Source organism: Salmo trutta, chromosome 33 (genome assembly GCF_901001165.1).
Source record: "Salmo trutta chromosome 33, fSalTru1.1, whole genome shotgun sequence".
Taxonomy (NCBI): domain Eukaryota; kingdom Metazoa; phylum Chordata; class Actinopteri; order Salmoniformes; family Salmonidae; genus Salmo; species Salmo trutta.
In genome coordinates, this window is record NC_042989.1 from 30633082 (window position 1) to 30653509 (window position 20428).

The 20428-nt window shown below is 43.0% G+C and overlaps 1 protein-coding gene and 1 long non-coding RNA gene across 7 annotated transcripts in view; one reads left to right on the top strand and one right to left on the bottom strand.

Annotated features, from left to right (window-relative positions):
* The first annotated feature begins 2291 nt into the window (after window positions 1-2291).
* On the top strand, window positions 2292-5532 carry LOC115172825 (uncharacterized). The gene is made up of 2 exons (XR_003871499.1): window positions 2292-2378; window positions 3069-5532. It is a non-coding gene; the product is annotated as an uncharacterized LOC115172825 (long non-coding RNA).
* Window positions 5533-8848: 3316 nt separating this feature from the next.
* LOC115172827 (arf-GAP with SH3 domain, ANK repeat and PH domain-containing protein 2) overlaps window positions 8849-20428 on the bottom strand; it is a 101709-nt gene continuing 90129 nt past the window's right edge. For 2 of the 6 annotated variants that reach the window (XM_029730613.1, XM_029730616.1), the window contains 9 exons: window positions 17452-17519; window positions 17169-17276; window positions 16783-17008; window positions 14830-14982; window positions 14076-14193; window positions 13692-13747; window positions 11832-11911; window positions 11166-11285; window positions 8849-9415 (listed from right to left, as the gene is read on the bottom strand). In XM_029730613.1, coding sequence (XP_029586473.1) covers window positions 9341-9415; window positions 11166-11285; window positions 11832-11911; window positions 13692-13747; window positions 14076-14193; window positions 14830-14982; window positions 16783-17008; window positions 17169-17276; window positions 17452-17519 — 1004 coding nt within the window. In that variant the 3' untranslated portion in view covers window positions 8849-9340. Of the gene's footprint in view, window positions 9416-11165; window positions 11286-11831; window positions 11912-13691; window positions 13748-14075; window positions 14194-14829; window positions 14983-16782; window positions 17009-17162; window positions 17277-17451; window positions 17520-20428 lie in introns of all 6 variants that reach the window. The other 4 variants (XM_029730612.1, XM_029730615.1, XM_029730617.1 and 1 more) reach the window with 3 other exon arrangements.

Below are 20428 nucleotides of genomic sequence, written 5' to 3' on the forward strand. Positions count from 1 at the left end.
AGGCCAGGTCATGAAGGAAGGCTGGCTCATGAAAGTTTTTTTAGCAAGCGTCTATAACAAATCAGGACAGGTCGTTTCACTGAGCAGCCATTACGAACACAGGCTGTAAAACAGGGATCACAAAGGTCATTACAGGAAACACCAGACTGATACCTATCAGGATTATTTGTGAGGATAACATCAAGGAGAGGAGCCTTTTCTGGGTGTTTGGAGTCATACCTTGTGGGATTGTTAATAATCTTCGAAAGATTTAGGGAGTCCTATTGCTTTAGGACTTGGTCAGGTGGTTTAAGCATGTCCCAGTTTAGGTCACCTAGCAGGACAAATTCAGACTTAGTGTAAGGGACCAGGAGAGAGCTTAGGGCAGGTAGGGTACAGGCCAGTGCTGATGGAGGATGATAGCACCCAGCAACAGTCAACAAAGAGCTATTTGAAAGTTGAATGCTTAAAACCAGCAAATCAAATTGTTTGGGAACGGACTTGGTGGAGACAACCGAGCACTGAAGGTGATCCTTGGTAAAGATTGCCACTCCACCACCTTTGGAAGATCTGTCTTGCCGAAAAAGGTTATAACCAGAAAGTTTAACATCAGTATGCAAAACACTCTTCCTTAACCACGCCTCAGTAATGACCAACACATCTGGATTGGAACTGTGAACCCACACTTTCAATTGATCCATTTTAGGTAATAAGCTTCTGGTGTTAATGTGCAGAAAAACCAAGGCTTTTACGAGAGCAGAAATCAGTAAAGCAGATATCATAGCACAAGTCAGAATTGGGGCTGGCAACAGTAGATGGGCCAGGGTGTACATGCACATTTCCAGATATCATCAACAGTAATACAATCAAGGCATGGCAGAGGACAGGGAGAGCTCTGCAGTGCTGATTTATGACATCTGAATGTGCGTCAGATGGCAACAAGATCATATTGTAGAGCAATTTCATCAGGTAACATGAATATAAAGCCAGCGAGAGAATAGGATGGGAGGCCAAGAGTCTGTGTAACCAATAGAGAGTCAGAGTCCCGAGTGTGGGAACAAACATACACTGTCCCACGGTTGAGTAAAGCAAATTCATAGTCAACAAAGTATGCAGGAGTCATGAGGCAAATAGCAAAATGCACAAGAAAAAAATCTAACATATAATGACTGAACTTACAATGGCTAGCCCCGAATCACTCACCCCAACAGGATCCACATGCAGTGCAGTGCAGTGGAGACCAATGAATGAATGTATAATAACTATAACCACTCAGTTTGATTATGGGGATTGATTATGGTGCTGGAGATGAATGTTATAGGGATGTGAGGCAGAGGCAGCCTCTGTGTCCTCCTTGACAAGTCACTATGCATGAACATTGTGTGTTCCTTCCAAAGCGAGATAGAAAGCTGCCGTTTGTACCTAAAGATGAGGAGATGGTACTGGGAGTGTCCAAGTATGGCGTCAACGTGGCCTCCATGGATCAGTCTGTGATTGAGTCCATGTCATAAATTCTCTAGCGTGCCGCAACATTTTCTACTGAAAGGTTGGAACATATAGTTGGAACATAATAGTTGGAACATATTGTTGGAACGTTTCCTGTTGGACGCTTCTCCAGCTCCACCCTCTCTACCTGATTGTCTGTCTGTGTTACGATGATGTTTGTAATGTGTATTATTGTTGTGGATCCTGTACAGGACGTTCTGCAGAGCCACCCTCTCTACCTGATTGTCTGTCTGTGTTACGATGATGTTTGTAATGTTTATTATTATTGTGGATCCTGTACAGGACGTTCTGCAGAGCCACCCTCTCTACCTGATTGTCTGTCTGTGTTACGATGATGTTTGTAATGTGTATTATTGTTGTGGATCCTGTACAGGACATTCTGCAGAGCCACCCTCTCTACCTGATTGTGAGGATGCTGTGTTATGATGATGTTTGTAATGTGTATTATTATTGTGGATCCTGTACAGGACGTTCTGCAGAGCCACCCTCTCTACCTGATTGTCTGTCTGTGTTACGATGATGTTTGTAATGTTTATTATTGTTGTGGATCCTGTACAGGACGTTCTGCAGAGCCACCCTCTCTACCTGATTGTCTGTCTGTGTTACGATGATGTTTGTAATGTTTATTATTGTTGTGGATCCTGTACAGGACGTTCTGCAGAGCCACCCTCTCTACCTGATTGTGAGGATGCTGTGTTACGATGATGTTTGGAATGTGTATTATTATTGTGGATCCTGTACAGGATGTTCTGCAGAGCCACCCTCTCTACCTGATTGTGAGGATGCTGTGTTATGATCACGGCCTGGGGTCTGGGAAGAACCTGCTGGCTCTCAAGACCACCGACGCCAAGCAGCAGGAGTGTAGCATCTGGGTGTACCAGTGGAGCAGCACGGTGAGTGTCTGTGTAAGTGTGTGTGTGTGTGTGTGTGTGTGTGTGTGTGTAACAGATGGACTATCCAGCATAGTCTGTACTACGACCAGTGGTGTAGTTGAGAGTAAACGCGTGAAAACACAGTTTACGCACCTTTTTAATTTTGCACAAGTGTTTACCTACGTTTGGCGGAAAAATGCATTGAAAGAATAGGGAGCTTAACTTTATTTACCATTAACTTTATTTACCATGAATGGCGATCAGCGTTTATCCACGTGTTTTTTTACCATCATATCACTGTCTCATATCAATACATCTCATGGCAATATTCTGGGGTCCACACAAACTCTGGTCCTCTCTAGCTTATCATACAACTGCCAGTTTGTAGCAAACTGAAGGCAATGCTGTGCAAGATAATTATTTATCATGTCTGCAAGTCTTCCTGTGTGTCTCTTCTTATCCATTCATATAGCAGGAGACTGAGGACGCGGACCTCAATGGCCCAGACAGACAAGTTGTTTTCATAATGGCCTGACTGTCAGCATCAGTCAGTGGATAAACTCATCTGCCAAATGACTGAAAGTTATTTTATTAAGTTTCCCATTAAGCCAATTACTGAAATGTTAATGATAGAAATTTGAGTGACTGAAATGCTAAATGACAGTTTTTCATAAGAAGTCGATTTCCCTTCTCCTTTCCGTCTCTGTGCAGGAACAAGGCCAGGCCATCTGAAAGGTGTTGTCCGCCTCCTTCGACTGTGTGCTGACATCAGAGAAGTCCTGAAGAGCAGTTGCCCTAAGGGACATGATGGAGATGGGTAACCCAGAAGTTGCCCTCGTCAACGTGGTGGAGACAGGCAACACCATGAACCAGTCCGGAGCCTGGAAACCATAGTTTACAGCAGGGTCACATCAGTGGCATAGCGCAGTTTTGTGGGGGCCCCCCGCAAGGTCCGAGCAAGGCTCCCGCCCAACCCCAGCCATGGGACAAAGAGAAAAATGTGCAGATGTATAGCTAATCTTATGCTATTTAACAGATTTTGCCATGAGGCTGAGAGAAAATGTAGCTGTTTTAGAGCTCAGGGATTCTTGAAAGATGGGACAATCTCAACTTTCTTAAATATATATTTTTGATAGACCAAAGTATCAGCTATCACACCATGTAAAGGAACAACCTATTTAAAAAAAATAACATGTTTTCATAAAATGCAACTAACTGGATTTATGTCAACTCTGTCAGACACCATACATGGCATTTCACTTTTACAATTATTATCCAACAAGTGTTTAAAGGCCCTGATTGTATAATTCTAACATTTGATTATTCAAATTTGTAATACAAATCTCCAAATTTCTTTTTGTTTTGTTTTATAGCACTATATAATGCTCCAGGGCTAATTTAGTTAGCATTTTGGCATGTTTTTCTACATTTAGGACATTAAACAACATTTATGAAGCAAACATTATCCCTTAGGTCTAGCATAGCAATTACTTCAATTGTTTAAGCATATGTTGCAAAGTAGTGAAATATTTTTGTTAGAATATTAACAACAAAAAATGTATCATAAGGTCGTTAGCCATCAGTGACAGAGTTGTCAAGTCCGTCAGTGGCTTGTTAACTGATACTCAAAACAGACATATTTTTGCCTCTAAAAAGAAAAGTTAAATATAAAACATTTGTAAAATCCCCAATAAGAACAACATTCCTGTCATATCTTTCAGCACTCTGTTGACATCAGACACAAATCAGATGGGAGTTGATGGTTTACGGAGTTGACAAAATGTTTATTTTTGTACTTCATTCAAGTGGTATAAACAGTAGCAATTTAGTTTCTCCTCAGTTGCTTTATAAAACTCTAAAACCAAATTAAATTGAACATATTTCAACCAAAATGAATATCCTATCAGGCAGATGGATCTGACAGTTCATGGTTGTGACCATGGTGATTTCAATATTGTTTAAATCTATAAAAAGTTAACTTTACAGACCATTAATGGTGTTGTTGCACTACATGTAATGAGGACATGAACAAGGGGTCCTTATGGTATAGATGACCCTGCTTAGGGTTTTAGACAAATCTGACTGAGTTGACCAAATCTCCGGACACATCTTTTAGAGAAATATTCTTTAAAGCCACATAGGGCTAGTGCAAGAAACTACATAAGATCATTTTTCATTAAATTATTGGCAGTTTTTTTTTTGGAGTTTAAAATTGGGATCCTTTGCTCCAGACCAGGGCATTTTCAGACATTGAGCCAACATGGAAATGAATAATATTGAAAGTATTTAGAAAATTCCTAAAACAAATATCTTCCTTATAAAACTCTCCTAAATGTGAATGTTAAGCTCAAATAACAAAAAGTTTCCCTGCTGGACAAGGATCGTCGCGACTTTCAAGAATCCCTGAGCTAATTTCCTGCTATTTTGCCATGAGGCTGAGAGAAAATATTGCCGTTTTAAAGCTAATTTCTTGTAATTCTTAATGTTTTTGAAATGGCATGTGACGTGTTCATATGCTATCTGGGGGCCCAATGCCCCCTTTGCGGGGGTTGCGTGCTACGCCAGTGGGTCACATGACTTACCCAGCATGCTCTGCAACACCTCACACACACCATCCACCTGTCAGTTGACCATCATGAGTAACTTAATCTTATTTCATGTAAATACATTCCACAGTACAGGGACCTCAGTGCATGTCTCCGTCATGGCTGGACTTGGAAGGGATGTGGCTGTTTGAAATCTAGGTCTCCGATGTCTTCCCTGTGGCTCAGTTGGTAGAACATGGTGTTTGCAACGCCAGCATGGTGTGTGCAACGCCAGGGTTGTGGGTTCGATTCCCACGGGGGGCCAGTACAAAAACAAATGCATGAAATGAAATGTATGTATTCACTACTGTAAGTTGCTCTGGATAAGAGTGTCTGCTAAATTACTAAAATGTACAGCATCCAGAGACTCCATTGACCTCCTTTATAAAAGGGGGAAAGTGGTAACCATGGTACACCAGTCACTATGACCATCATAAATATGCTGTAGACCCTCTTACCCCCTCCCTATATACACCAAAGGGGTGGTAGCAGGACATAAGTGTTTGTGCCTCTCGTCCCTCTCCTATACTCCCTTGGTCCAGATGGGACTGGATCAGTTAATACTGAATAATTAATGAGAATGTATTTTATTCGATTCCCTTTTTGTCCTTTAAAACAGTTCAGTTTGTGGCTAGACTGCCTGGTATTTCAGTATTCCCGTCATTCTCTGACTGACTTATGGGATGCATGCTTCCTTCCCAACTCTGGGTCCTCCAAGTTTATGAAGCATCTAGCCAGGCTCTGTGTTTATTTGTGTAGGAATGACCATGAGGTACCAAATGACCCTGGTGTTATGCCGCGTTCCCTTGCTAGTTGGAAATAGTCTTTAAAGCTGCAATGCTTATAACCCGCGATCAGATTGAATCCCGGCCTAAGTCTATAAAGAGTAACCTAGCTCTGTAATGTTGTGGCTGGTATATGTATACCACAGGCGGCCGGTGGTACCTTAATTGGGGAGGACGGGCTCTTAGTAATGGCTGGAACAGAATAAATGTAATGGTATCAAACACATGGTTTAAATACCATTCCAACCATTATTATGAGCTGTCCTCCCCTCAGCAGCCTCCTGTGGTATTTACAGTATTCCTTTTGATCTGACTGTCGCGTTCACATGCTAGAAATGGGAAACTCAAAAATGTCCAACTTGCTAACTGGTTGAATGTGGCACGTGTATAACTATAACCAGTTAGCATGTTGGAAATATGAGTTTCCTAGTTCCAATTAAGCCAACATATGCAGCGTTAACCGTAAAGGCAATGTTCGGCTTTTAAAAACAGCGATGCCTGTAATCCACGACGTGATTAAGGCGTAAGGCCGGGATTCAGAGTTCACTGTGTATGTAAACCTTTAGCGCGGTCGTATGGCTCCAGAACATATGATAATAGCAGAAAGTTGAGAACCATGGAGATATGATTGGGCTGTATTGGGTTTGACCATTCTCCACCAGAGGGAGCTCTTCATTCAGTGTACTGTCCAGAAAGTTACCAACCTAGTAGTCTCGCACTCTGGATTTCTCCAATCACCTACTACACATTTACACCCTGAGAACATGGTTTTAGAAGCAACAACATTATTATAAATACAAAATAAGTATTTGACTTGAATAGAGGGGAAAAACAGGAATTATTTTATTATTCCAGTATCAGTTTTCCATTTATTTTGCAGAATAGGTTAGAGTCAATGCACTGATCCACAGTCAATGAGCGTGAATGGAATAGATTCTCTACTAGTCTACATACACACTGAACACCAGCTAGAACACAATATGGCAACCACACTTTACCACAGTGCATTAAGAGCAGGGCTGAGGTAAATTTGAATTGAAGTTAACTTAAATAACAACAAAAAATGTTTAGAAAAAAACTGCTTCTATTGTCAATGACTCCTCAATAAAATGAGGAATAAAAGCTATTTCAAACATTTTATATTGTCTTATTTTAAATTAAAATCACTTCCTGAATTGACTGCCTTCAATTGAAATTGACCCCAGCCCTGATTAAGAGACAGTCACTGCCAAGGTTATTAACTCTTCTTCTATATTTAAATATCAACAAACAATCTATGTACATTAACAGATGAGCCATTCTATTTCCAGTGAGTTAATATGGGGAGGCTTGTCATGTACATTTTCACATGCGACACCTCTTGTTGTCGCCTATCGAAGTTTATTCACAATCGAGGGAACTGTAATGTCCCATTTAAGATTAAATGTCAAAACATGTACAGAGAGTTGCTCTGCAACCAAAACCAGACAACATAAAATGTAGGAATATTAAATTAAATAAAACATGTCTGTTCAGTACAGGAACTAGTATGTATATAAAACATGGGTAGTATGCAACTACTGTGGTCCTAGCTAGTAATCAAGTTGTGTAATATGGTACAATCTAGTGCTGAGCACTATGAATCAGATTTAATACTATAGTAGGTGTGTGTGTGTGAGAGAGTGTGTGTAAAAAGTAGCTGCATTGTCCTTAACCCCTTACAATGGCACCTCATCACAGGACAAGTTGTTTTTAGTACAATGACAACTGTGTGTGTCGACCACATCTACCTCTGTGTTAGAGCCATTTGGTAGCCTGCTGTCCATGACAGATAAAAGGCACAGGACATCAGGAGCCATCACCCCATGAGCTTCATAAACCCCTCTGCTGTCTCTGTCAGAGATCAAACAGAAACCGGACCACTGGCTTTCACACACACTTCTGTCCCCCTTAACTCACCTCTCCTGCTGCGCTACACTGCCCACCCTCCACAGAAGCCAGAGACATTTCCTGCTCTACTGCAGCAAACAACAAAAAGTAGAGTGTGAAGGCCTGAGGGCTCAACCCAAAGATTAGCCACAGAGCAATGTAGGTTCACAACTTAAGTGTGACCTATGCAGCTGAGATAGTTATCCATTTATAACTAAGCAATAAGGCCCGGGGGGGTGTGGTATATGGCCGATATAACACGGCTAAGGGCTGTTCTTAGGGACGACGCAACACGGAGTGCCTGGATACATCCCTTAGCCGTGGTATATTGGCCACATACCACAAACCCCCGAGGTGCCTTATTGCTATTATAAACTGGTTACCAACGTAATTAGAGCAGTAAAAATAACTGTTTTGTCATACCCGTGGTATACAGTCCGATATACCACGGCCGTCAGCCAATCAGCATTCAGGGCTCGAACCATCCAGTTTATAATGGCATCACACTGTAGACCATCGACATGAAGACAATGTGCTGTAAGTAACTGATATGGTTTCAAGCTGATGCGCGCGAGCACGCACGCACGCACGCACGCACGCACGCACGCACACACACACACACACACACACGGTAGTGAGCCTGGGTTCTCCTAGGTGTGATCAATGGAGGTTTACATATACTCCCATAAACCCATAATTACCACGTTACAGGCTGTCCCACGTCAACCCCCCGTTGTTACCATGTTACAGGCTGTCCCACGTCAACCCCCCCGTTGTTACCATGTTACAGGCTGTCCCACGTCAACCCCCCCGTTGTTACCACGTTACAGGCTGTCCCACGTCAACCCCCCCGTTGTTACCACGTTACAGGCTGTCCCACGTCAACCCCCCCGTTGTTACCACGTTACAGGCTGTCCCACGTCAACCCCCCCGTTGTTACCATGTTACAGGCTGTCCCACGTCAACCCCCCCGTTGTTACCACGTTACAGGCTGTCCCACGTCAACCCCCCCGTTGTTACCACGTTACAGGCTGTCTTGAGATGGGGACAGTGGATCATCCCTACGTGAGGGCTCCTAGCATATTCCTGGGTTAGCACCATTTTGAAATAAGTTTTTCCTCCCAAATTGGAAGTCCTAAAAAGTTTACATGTCTTTGACTACTAAGCAATTATGCGTTAAAAAAATGGTTCAGCCTTTAACCATGCAAGGAGGTGGAATGTAAGCATATTGACTATATTCACATTAACAATACGTGAAAGAAATCCTAAAGATCCACATTACTGTGTGTAGTCCCCTCTATCAGTTGTTTTTAAATAACTTTCTGTACAATTCACACAGAGGAAAACCAAGCGAACAGAATCTTGATTTAGTCAATAATCCCCTTAACGTTGTGAACACTCACTACAATCATTGTTTTTTAAAATGTCACAAGTCTAAACAGTTTCCTCATGAGCATTTTCTGGCTTGGTCTAAAGAGCAGTGATATGACGTCACGTAACATTCCCGGAGTGAAGGGTGGGTATGTTGTCATGGAAACCCCCAGACTGTCCAGCTAAAGCATTGGGCAGAGACACTTGATTCTTCTGTAGTGTTGGCGCAGGCACAAGCTTGATGATGATGATGATGATTTCGTCCCACAAACCAGCAGACGTGGGGAGGTGGAGGTTTCCTTCACAGATCAGTGCCTGTGTTGACCTTTGACCTTTAGTCCATGATGAAGTGTATGAATGTGACGGGGAAAGCCCCCCTCCTCATTGGTTCTCCTTCAATGTGGCCCAGCTGGGAGAGAACAGGAGAGATGTACAACATCACACACTGATAACAGGGAAAAAACACACACACACTTTTGTTAGTAAACACTCACTAGTTTGCATATAGATTGAGATATGCATCATAACTACAGTGTTTTTAACTGCAGCATTTTCCAGCCAAGAGCCCAGTGTACTTTCAACACAGACATTCACCTCTGTGGTCTTCTACTACCACCTTCTATGCCAAACAAAAATACAAACAACATGTAAAGTGTTGGTCCCATGTTTCATGAGCTGAAATAACATTTTACAGAAATGTTCCATAGGCACAAAAAGCTTATTTCTCTCAAATTGTATACACAGATTTGTTCACATCCCTGTTAGTGAGCATTTCTCCTTTGCCAAGGTGATCCATCTACCCGACAGGTGTGGCATATCAAGAAGCTGATTAAATAGCATGATCATTACACAGGTGCACCTTGGGCTGGGGGAAACAACAGGCCACTCTTAAATGTGCCGTTTTGTCACACAACACAAATGTCTCAAGTTTTGAGGGACCGTGAAATTGGCATGCCGACTGCAAAGAGTCCCATATTAAGAGTCCCATATAAAGAGTCCCATACAAAGAGTCCCATACACAAGTGACTAAATATGGTCATGTTTGCAGAGGTGGCTTTGGGAAAAACAAGTTGCAGCTGGCCTGTATTCAGACAACGGTTGCAGCTGGCCTGTATTCAGACAACGGTTGCAGCTGGCCTGTATTCAGACAACGGTTGCAGCTGGCCTGTATTCAGACAACGGTTGCAGCTGGCCTGTATTCAGGCAACGGTTGCAGCTGGCCTGTATTCAGGCAACGGTTGCAGCTGGCCTGTATTCAGGCAACGGTTGCAGCTGGCCTGTATTCAGGCAACGGTTGCAGCTGGCCTGTATTCAGGCAACGGTTGCAGCTGGCCTGTATTCAGGCAACGGTTGCAGCTGGCCTGTATTCAGGCAACAGTTGCAGCTGGCCTGTATTCAGGCAACAGTTGCAGCTGGCCTGTATTCAGGCAACAGTTGCAGCTGGCCTGTATTCAGACAACAGTTGCAGCTGGCCTGTATTCAGACAGCAGTTGCAGCTGGCCTGTATTCAGACAGCAGTTGCAGCTGGCCTGTATTCAGACAGCAGTTGCAGCTGGCCTGTATTCAGACAGCAGTTGCAGCTGGCCTGTATTCAGACAGCAGACTTCTCAGAGGAAGGAAGGCAGGCGGGGGTAGGAGGAAGGTAGAGGAGAGGGAGAGATATGACATTTTAAATGTCTTTATTCTTTTAGAACTTCTGTGAGTAATGTTTACTGTTCATTTTTATTGTTTATTTCACTTTTGTTTATTATTTACTTCACTTTCTTTGGCAATGTTAATGTATGTTTCCCATGCCAATAAAGCCCTTGAATTGAATTGAGAGAGACAGAGATTTGGCCAGAATGAGTTCATGGCTTTCTGCTGCTGACGCCACCATGGTTTCTGACACATGCTCATTGGACGCTCTTGGTATTTGGTAAGGACCTGATTTGGACCATAACTGGGCCGGACGACTCTTACTGCGTGTGAATGATGACACAAACACACACCCACTCTCACCCTCTCCAGTTTCTAAATCCATTCACACAAATTCATATGCAGTAGCCATGCCGACCCAGTTACTACACACACAAACACTTTCAGAAAGTGAGCGTGTCCAGGAGCCTGATCTAGAGGTCACACACACACACACAGAGAGAGAGACAGAGACAGATACTCACCCACCACTCCTGGTCCTCCTCCCCGTCCACCACGATCACCTCCCCCTCAGAGAAGGTCAGCTCGTCTGGGTTGTCTGCCAGACAGTTATAGATGGCCTTAACTCGCTTGGGCCTCTGCTTCTGAAAAACACAGGTTCAATAGGAAGAGAGACAGACAGGCACAGAAATATCATTACTAAAACGAACATTCCCATTCAAGTCAATCTTCCGTGACAGGTGGGCTGGTGGCCACATTGAATGGAACCATGATGTCAAATTGCTGTGGTCTGAGGGGATTTTCCCATTCTAGTCATTCTAATTAAATGCAGACAGTCAAGTATACAGTTTGACACCCTCTTCCACAGTGACTGCTGGAGGTTTGAATAGCGAACCACTGACACAGGACATAGTAAACATCTGACTGGGTAAGGAGGGTAGCCATTGACCGCAGAGGTATCAGGAACAAGTACACACTTCAAAGTTTCCCTCCCTCTTAGTAGTGGTGTGCATACGAAGGAAACCACAGAGAAAACACTGTTAAAGACGATGATATTCAAATGCACTGAGCGACAGGGACAATCAGACCAACTGAAACATAAGATCAGATACAGAAGTGAAAATCACTGTCCAATCAACAACAGGACAAACAACCATAGGGTCAACGGTAGGTAGGAGGAAGGAACTCACCGAATAGGTCTTCCTAGGCATGGGGGCCGGAGGCAGCGATTGACCTATCGAGTTCTGGGGGCATCCCGGCACTTCCTTAGCTGGAGGAAGAGGAAATGACATCGTTGTGAAAACAAAACTGTTCCACACAACCATACAGGCTGGAACTGACCCACAGTTGTGTTGTGACAAGGTAGGGGTGGTACACAGGAGCCCTATTTGGTAAAAGACCAATCCATAGTGTTAGGTTGTAAATATCAGAGTAAGAAATTGAGAGACACTATGAAAGCTCCAACCAAGTTTATTCACCCAAACAATCGAACAGCTGAACAGATAGACATATTTCCACTAGTGGTAGTATATATACCCCAATTTGGGTGACGTCATTCTTCTCTCTAAACATTACATCTCTATTGCTAGGCAGAAAATTAAGTGACGCGGGCAATAAACTGTTCCTTCTCCCTTAACGTGACCTGACCTCAACCCCCTTCATCACTAATCCACATCTCTCCATCCTTATCAGTGCCTGCCACATGTGACTATCTTCCCTCCACTAAGTACATTCCAAGCTTAATTACATCCACCATAACCATTCCTCCTACAGACAACTATTAACTTCTGGTGTAGACCCTAGACTATGGCACCCCTCATGTCTCTAGTAATACTGATGATTAACAATATTTACAGTTTAGAAATCCGAACCCATCAACATTATTGCAAGAACAGCTCAAATAAGCAAAAAGAAACGACAGTCCATCATTACTTTAAAGACATGGTCAGTCAATGTGGAAAATGTCAAGAATTTTGAAAGTGTCTTCAAGTACAGTCGCAAAAACCATCAAGATCTATGATGAAACTGGCTCATGAGGACCGCCACAGGAAAGGAGGACGCAGAGTTACCTCTGCTGCAGAAGATAAGTTTGTTAGAGTTACCAGCCTCAGAAATTGCAGCCCAAATAAATGCTTTAGAGTTCAAATAACAGATACATCTCAACATCAACTGTTCAGAGGAGAATCAGGCCTTCGTGGTCAAATTGCTGCAAAGAAACCACTACTAAAGGACACCAATAAGAAGAAGAGACTTGCTTGGGCCAAGAAACATGAGCAATGGACATTAGACCTGTGGAAATCTGTCCTTTGGTCTGATGAGTTGAAATTTGAGATTTTTGGTTCCAACCACCGTGTCTTTGTGAGACGCAGAGTAGGTAAACTGATGATCTCCACATGTGTGGTTCCCACCGTAAAGCATGGAGGAGGTGTGATGGTGTGGGGGTGCTTTGCTGTTGACACTGTCAGTGATTTATTTAAAATTCAAGGCACACTTAACCAGCATGGCTACCACAGCATTCTGCAGCGATACGCCATCCCATCTGGTTTGCGTTTTGTGGGACTATCATTTGTTTTTCAACAGGACAATGACCCAACACACCTCCAGGCTGTGTAAGGGCTATTTGACCAAGAAGGAGAGTGATGGAGGGCTGCATCAGATGACCTGGCCTCCACAATCACCCAACCTCAACCCAATTGAGATGGTTTGGGATAAGTTAGACTGCAGAGTCAAGGAAAAGCAGCCAACAAGTGCTCAGCATATGTGGAAACTCCTTCAAAACTGTTGGAAAAGCATTCCAGGTGAAGCTGGTTAAGAGAATGCGAAGAATGTGCAAAGCGGGGCTACTTTGAAGAATCTCAAATATAAAATATATTTTGATTTGTTGAACACTTTTTTTGGTCACTACATGATTCCATATGTGTTATTTCATAGTTCTGATGTCTTCACTATTATTCTACAATGTATAAAATACAAAAAATAAAGAAAAACCCTTGAATGAGTAGGTGTGTCCACACTTTTGACTGGTAAATGTTTCATTTTTTTACACCCACCTGGTCTTTCGATGGACCCCGTTCGAGTCGGTCCTTTGCTGAAGCTTTTGGCGTTGCTGAAAACCACAAACAGTAGTCAGCTGCTGCTTATCATGTGCTTACACATTTACCCCACAGTGCATTCCCCCTGACAGCGCATTTCCCTTTGACACTTTGACAGTCACAACTCAGACCTATGGGAGACTGAGTAGAACCATGTCGATGAGGAGCTCTGTCTTTTAGGAGCTCAGCTTGGAAGTTAATGTAGTTGTAAACCAGAAACTCTATTGGTGTTTTTCTCCAAAAGTAACATTTCTTTGTGTTCATCGAAGCAAAACATGCTGCCTCAGGCAGTGTGTGTGTGTGTGTGTGTGTGTGTGTGTGTGTGTGTGTGTGTGTGCTCACCCAGATGGAGACTTGGGAGGTGGGGCTCTGCTGTGGCCATGTCCGGTCCCTGGTTTAGACTGCTGGTTCATAGCCTCCATCACACTCACTGTCTTGGCCACGGGGGGAGGAGCAAGACCTAGGGAGACAGAGAGAAGTTACCCATCCCTTTCTCTTATTGAAACAGGGCGTATTTCTGTCCTCAGTGTCCGCTGCTACTTTTGCAACATTAGTCTCTGGATGCATATTAAACCAATTGGATTACAACTGAATTGATACAAGTTAAATTTACAGCAATATCCAAACCATGTTTAAGATTTACAAGCAGATTTCAGGACTGAGACTGGACCATTCACGAACACATGGAAAGCCATTCTGGTGTGTCTTTGGCATAAAACTATCCCAGCGCTTTCAGAAGCCTTACTTTTTACCCGGGCTTAGCTCCTTTCATATCTATTTTGATCCTGATAAACTCCCCAGTCCCTGCTGCTGACAAGCATACCGATTAACATGATGCTGCCACAACAATACTTGAACTTTTGGGGTATTTGGACATGAAACGCAAAAATGATAAAAGTACAATTGGATTTGTGCCACAAATGCAAACAAGTTCTCATTTGAAAAAGCAGCCAGGTAAACAAAACTAAAGCATGGATTTCTGTCATACCTTGTCTATAGACTGCTTACAGGGTAAGAAAACCTATAAACCATTTTTAAATTCCCTTTAACCATGATGTGTTCAGACAATGAGACCTAGGAGGTGAGGGGTGCCTACCAGTGGTTGAGGTGACCCGCATGGGGGGTACCGGGAGGTGCATGTTGGGGGGGTCTGAGGAGGACCTCTGTCGGCCCCCCAGGTCTATCGAGCCAGGCTTCCAACCAGAGGACCTTGATGACTGGACCATCCCACACAGACCTGGCATCTGGACTGGAGGAGGGAGGAGAGAGGTAGGGGAAAGCTGGTTCCTGAAGACGTGCATTGTTTGCTCTTCAGGGTTTTAGGCTGGGAATACACTCAGTGGCCAGTTTATTAGGTAAACCACCCCATTCCCGAAAATGGTCATGTGACCATGACTATGTAAAGCAGGCAGACAGGCATCCAGTTACTGCTCGATTGAATATTAGAATGGGCAAAACGAATGACCTAAGCAACTTTGAGTGTGGTATGATGGTCGGTGCTAGGCGCGTCGGTTCCATTATCTCAGAAACGTCCGGCCTCCTGGGCTTTTCACGTACAACAGTGTTTAGGGTTTCCCGAGAATGGTGTGACAAACAAAATCAGTCGGGCCACAAACAGGCAGATTACGGCGGAGTACAACAGTGGTGTGCAGAGCACATAACTAGTCGTTCCTTGTCACGGATGGGCTATTGCAGCAGATTACCACACCGGGTTCCACTCCCATCACCTAAGAACAAGGAGAAGTGCCTCCAGTAGACAATTTAGGAGTGGAAAAACATCACCTGGCCCGACGAATCCCGTTTCCTGTTGCGTCATGCTGATGCCAGAGTCAGGATTTGGCGTAAGCAGCATGAGTCCATGGACCCATCCTGCCTGGTGTCAACGGTACAGGCTGGTGGCGGTGGTGTAATGGTGTGGGGAATGTTTTCCTGGCATACGTTAGGTCCCTTGACATCAATTGAGCAACGTTTTCATGCCCCAAAGAATTCAGGCTGTTCTAGAGGCAAAGGGCGCTCTGACCCAGTTACTAGATGGGTGTACCTAATAAACTGGTCAATGAGTGTATATAAACCATTTTGTGACAACTGCTGATGTAAAAAGGGCTTTATAAAATACATTTGATTGATTGAGGCGTGACACCGAAGCAGAACCCAGAAAGACTGTCTAATCCTGGAATTAAAAGACTGCCCAAAGTCAAGTTCACTGGAGAGGAGTTGTTGAGGGGTTATGCTCCTCGTGTGGTAACGGGCCTAAGTAAGTAAGTAAAGACGACATGTGCTTTGAATGTAAAGTAAGTAAGTTGAATTGAAACAAATTGTTTAGCAAGGTGGAATGTTTTCTACCGTTTTCAATGAGCATGAACCAGATTGAGTTCAAATTGATTTCCAGTGATCGGATGGGCTATTTTCAGTATGCCTCTCATCATGGGCTATGGAGTGCAGTTTGAGAACTTTCACGAAAAGTAGCTCACTAGCTCACCCAGCAGCCACCAATGTGATGGTCCCTGCTCCATATCCAGAACCCTCTCTGCCCTTCAAATAGATCAGAGTGCTACACGAGTCACACAAGTCCCCATGGAACAATGCATTAATTAGAGAAGGCATCTACAGTAGATGACAGATATGTGGCCAAATGAGGTTTCCCTGTATTTGAACTGAACTCATTGGGCATGTATTATAAATATCATTCTCCAAAAATGGCAAGGATGAGAGGTGAATGTGGGTTGAAAAGGGCTTGACAGGTCCTTTGATATGGATCACGTTTATCAATTTCAAATCAGGAGCACTTTTTAACATTTTGAATCTAAATCCGTGCTCAAATACCATTTAGACGGATTCACTGAACAAACTAAACCGGTTCATAGAATTCTGAAAGTTTTGCCAAAGAAATACAGCTCTATATAGACAAACATCTACTGCATGCTAATCTTGGTTAACCCAGAACTAAAATCTAGCGTCATTTTTTTTTTTTACATAGTCTATCCACAAATGAATAACTGTATGCCACATCCACCTTGCTACAACATTTTAAAAAGGAAAAATAAAGTACCTATGTTTCGTGGGGGCAGAGGGGGTGCAGAGGTGGTGGCGGGCCCACCTGGCGCAGGAGGGCTGGCGTTGAGGATGGCACCATAGGTCTCGTTGGTGACTAGGTTGAGCATGTACCCACCACGCTGCTTGTCCCGTGCCAGGGAGGCCGGGCTGGGCTGGAGGTGGGAGTTGGAGCCAGGGGTGTAGCAGCTGGAAGGACGCTCCTCTCTCCGATGGGGGCTGGGCTGAAGGGCCAATGAGAGGTCAGGGGTCAAAGATTATAGAAAGATCCCCATGGTGTGTGTGTTATGTATGTGTATATACTGTATGTACTATTATGTGTGTGTGTGGTGAGTTCATGGTGTGTAACTGTGTGTATAATCTGAAGAGGGTCCTCACCCTCACCTTGTCATCCAGGTCCTCATCACTCTCGTCCATGTCTTCATGGTGCAGACGCCATTCGTACTCTACGTGCACATGGGCATTGAACTTCCCCGCCAGCGCCATGTTCAGCTACACACACACACACACACACACACACAGACAGACAGACAGAGAGAGATTAATGGCTCATAAAAAGCTAAAAGATAGGAGTCAGTGACTATCTTGCTAAAGAAATTACAAAACGCACACACAGCACTCACACAGCACTCACACAGCACTCACACAGCACTCACACAGCACTCACCAGCTCCTCACACTGCAGGTGCTTCAGTCTCTTAGCGATGTCCAGCGGCGTCTCCCCAGACTCACTAGCTAGAGGAAGAAATCATTTTGGTCTATTAAATCATCCATTGATTTATTCAGTACACAGTGCCTTCAGAAAGTACTCGCACATCCTGACTTTTTGAGATTTTGTGTCACTGGCCTACACCCAATGCCCCATTATGCCAAAGTGGAATTATGATTTTTTTTAATAAACATTTTTACAAATTAATAAAAAATGAAAAGCTAAAAATGTCTAGAGTCAAACTTTGTTATGGCCTAAATAAGTTCAGGAGTAAAATGTGCTTAACAAGTCCCATAATAAGTTGCATGGACTCTATGTACAATAATAGCGTTTATCATGATTTTTGAATTATTACCCAATCTCTGTACCCCACACATACAATCTGGAAGGTTCCTTTAAAACAGTTACTGAGTTTAATGGCAATGATAGGAGAAAACTGAGGATGGATCAACAACATTGTAGTTACTCCACAATACTAACCTAAATGACAGAGTGAGGAGAAGGAAGCCTGTACAGAATATCAATATTCCAAAACATGCATCCTGTTTGCAATAAGGCACTAAAGTAAAACTGCAAAAAATGTGGCAAAGAAATAAACTTTATGTCCTGAATACGAAGCCTTATGTTTGGGGTAAATACAGCACAACATCACTGAGTACCACTTCATATTTTCAAGCGTGGTGGTGGCTGCATCATGTTATGGTGTCTACTGTAAAGATGCGTCAGGCTGCAAATGACCATCTCTTGTCAAAAATGTACAATTAAATAGTTGAGCCATTAATCTCTGTGTGTGTCATTTTAAGGACAACAACAAAAAAACGTACATTTGAACACTGCAGGCGACTCTTCGCTTGTCTCATTTACAATCTTCAATTAATTGTTTGATTACTTTCAGAGAACTGTCAAATATCGAAGATGTCCTTTTATCCAGTTTGAATGCATTGTGGGTATGAAATTCCTGAAAAATGTACACTTCATTCATACTACATGAGAAGTTAAAATTAGTATGATATCGGGGCATTTAAAGCATATTCCATTTTCGAAATTGTCACCTACTATTTTTTCGCATACTCAAACTACCTACTATTTAGGACGCTAGAATGGGTATTCGGACACAGCCCTCATGTCCTCTTCACACTGCCCTGGAAATCAACACCTCATAGCCGAGCACTGACAAGTAACCCGCGACACAGTTAGCAGCACTAGACCACGACAGCATGAATTATGAAGTTATCTACACCCAATTCACCAACCTGTCAACGCAATGCTAGCATACATCTAGGCTGCCAGGAGGTGCCTGCTGTAGCTTAGCAGAGCCAAGCCACGTTTGTCAACAGCCATGTGTGTCACAACACAATCTCCCCTCCCTGTCTCCCTAAACTAGAGAGCAAGATAGGCTGTGATACATGGTGGACTGAAACAACGCGATTCCGTGGCACATGTTATGGGTATGCTTGTCATCGGCAAGGAATACAGAGTTTTTTGGGATAAAAAGAAACGGAATAGCGCTAAGCACAGGCAAAATCCTAAAGGACAACCTGTTTCAACCGGCTTTCCAACAGACACTGGGAGAAAAATGTACCTTTCAGCAGGACATTGACCTAAAACACAAGGCCAAATATACACTGGAGTTGCTTACCAAGATGACATTGAATGGCCTAGTTACAGTTTTGACTTAAATTGGCTTGAAAATCTATAGGGAGACTTGAAAATGGCTGTCTAGCAATGATCAACAACCAATTTGACAGAGCTTGAAGAATTTTAAAAACAATAATGTGCAAATATTATACAATCCAGGTGTGCAAAGCTCTTAGAGACTCACCCAGAAAGACTCTCAGCTGTAATCGCTGCCAAAGATGATTCTAACATTTATTGACTCAGGGGTGTGAATACTTATGTAAATTAGATATTTATGATACTTAAACTGCATAGTATGTACTCATCTTCGCATACGATTTATGATGTAATGTTTAGTAAAAAAGTATGCAGTATGCCACGACTTTAGCGTACTACTTTGCTACGGCTTCGCATCGATAACTGTGTAGCTAGGCTAAATATGAAGTTGTCGCTCAACAGCAGCAAGCTTATCGGCTATCCAGCTAACTTCAAGTCCTACTAAAGCACGTAGCTAACGTAAGCTACAGTATTTAGCTAAAGTAAAGGCACGGCAGGCTGCAAATAATTATCTGTTTTCAAAAATGTACGATTAAATAGTTGTGGTCATTTTAAGGACAAAAAAAAACATACATTTGAACACTGCAGGGGACTCTTTGCTTGTTTCCTTTGCAATCTTCTAGTAATTGTTTGATTACTTTCAGAGAACCGTCAAATATCGAAGATGGCCTTTTATCCGGTTTGAATGCATTGTGGGTGTGAAATTCCTGAAAAATGTACACTTCATTCATACTACCGTAATTTCCGGACTATTGAGCGCACCTGAATATAAGCCGCACCCACTGAATTTTTTAAAAATTATTATTTTTAACATAAATAAGCCGCACGTCTATAAGCCGCAGGTGCCTACCGGTACATTGAACCAAATGAACTTTACACAGGCTTTAACGAAACACGGCTTGTAACAAAAATAAATAGGCTTTAACGAAACACAGCTTGTAACAAAAATAAATAGGCTTTAACGAAACACAGCTTGTAACAAAAATAGGCTTTAACGAAACACGGCTTGTAACAAAAAATAAAAAATTTGCAGTAAGCTTTAGTTGTCTTTTTGCACTGAGTCAATTCCTCACGCTGCTGTTTCCAACGTCTTATCATCGACTCATTAAGACCAAGCTCCCGTGCAGCAGCTCTATTTCCTTTTCCAACAGCCAGATCAATCGCCTTCAACTTGAAAGCTGCATCATATGCATTTCTCCGTGTCTTTGCCATGATGAGGGTGACAAAATGACTACTGTAATCAGAATGATGGGAAGTTTGA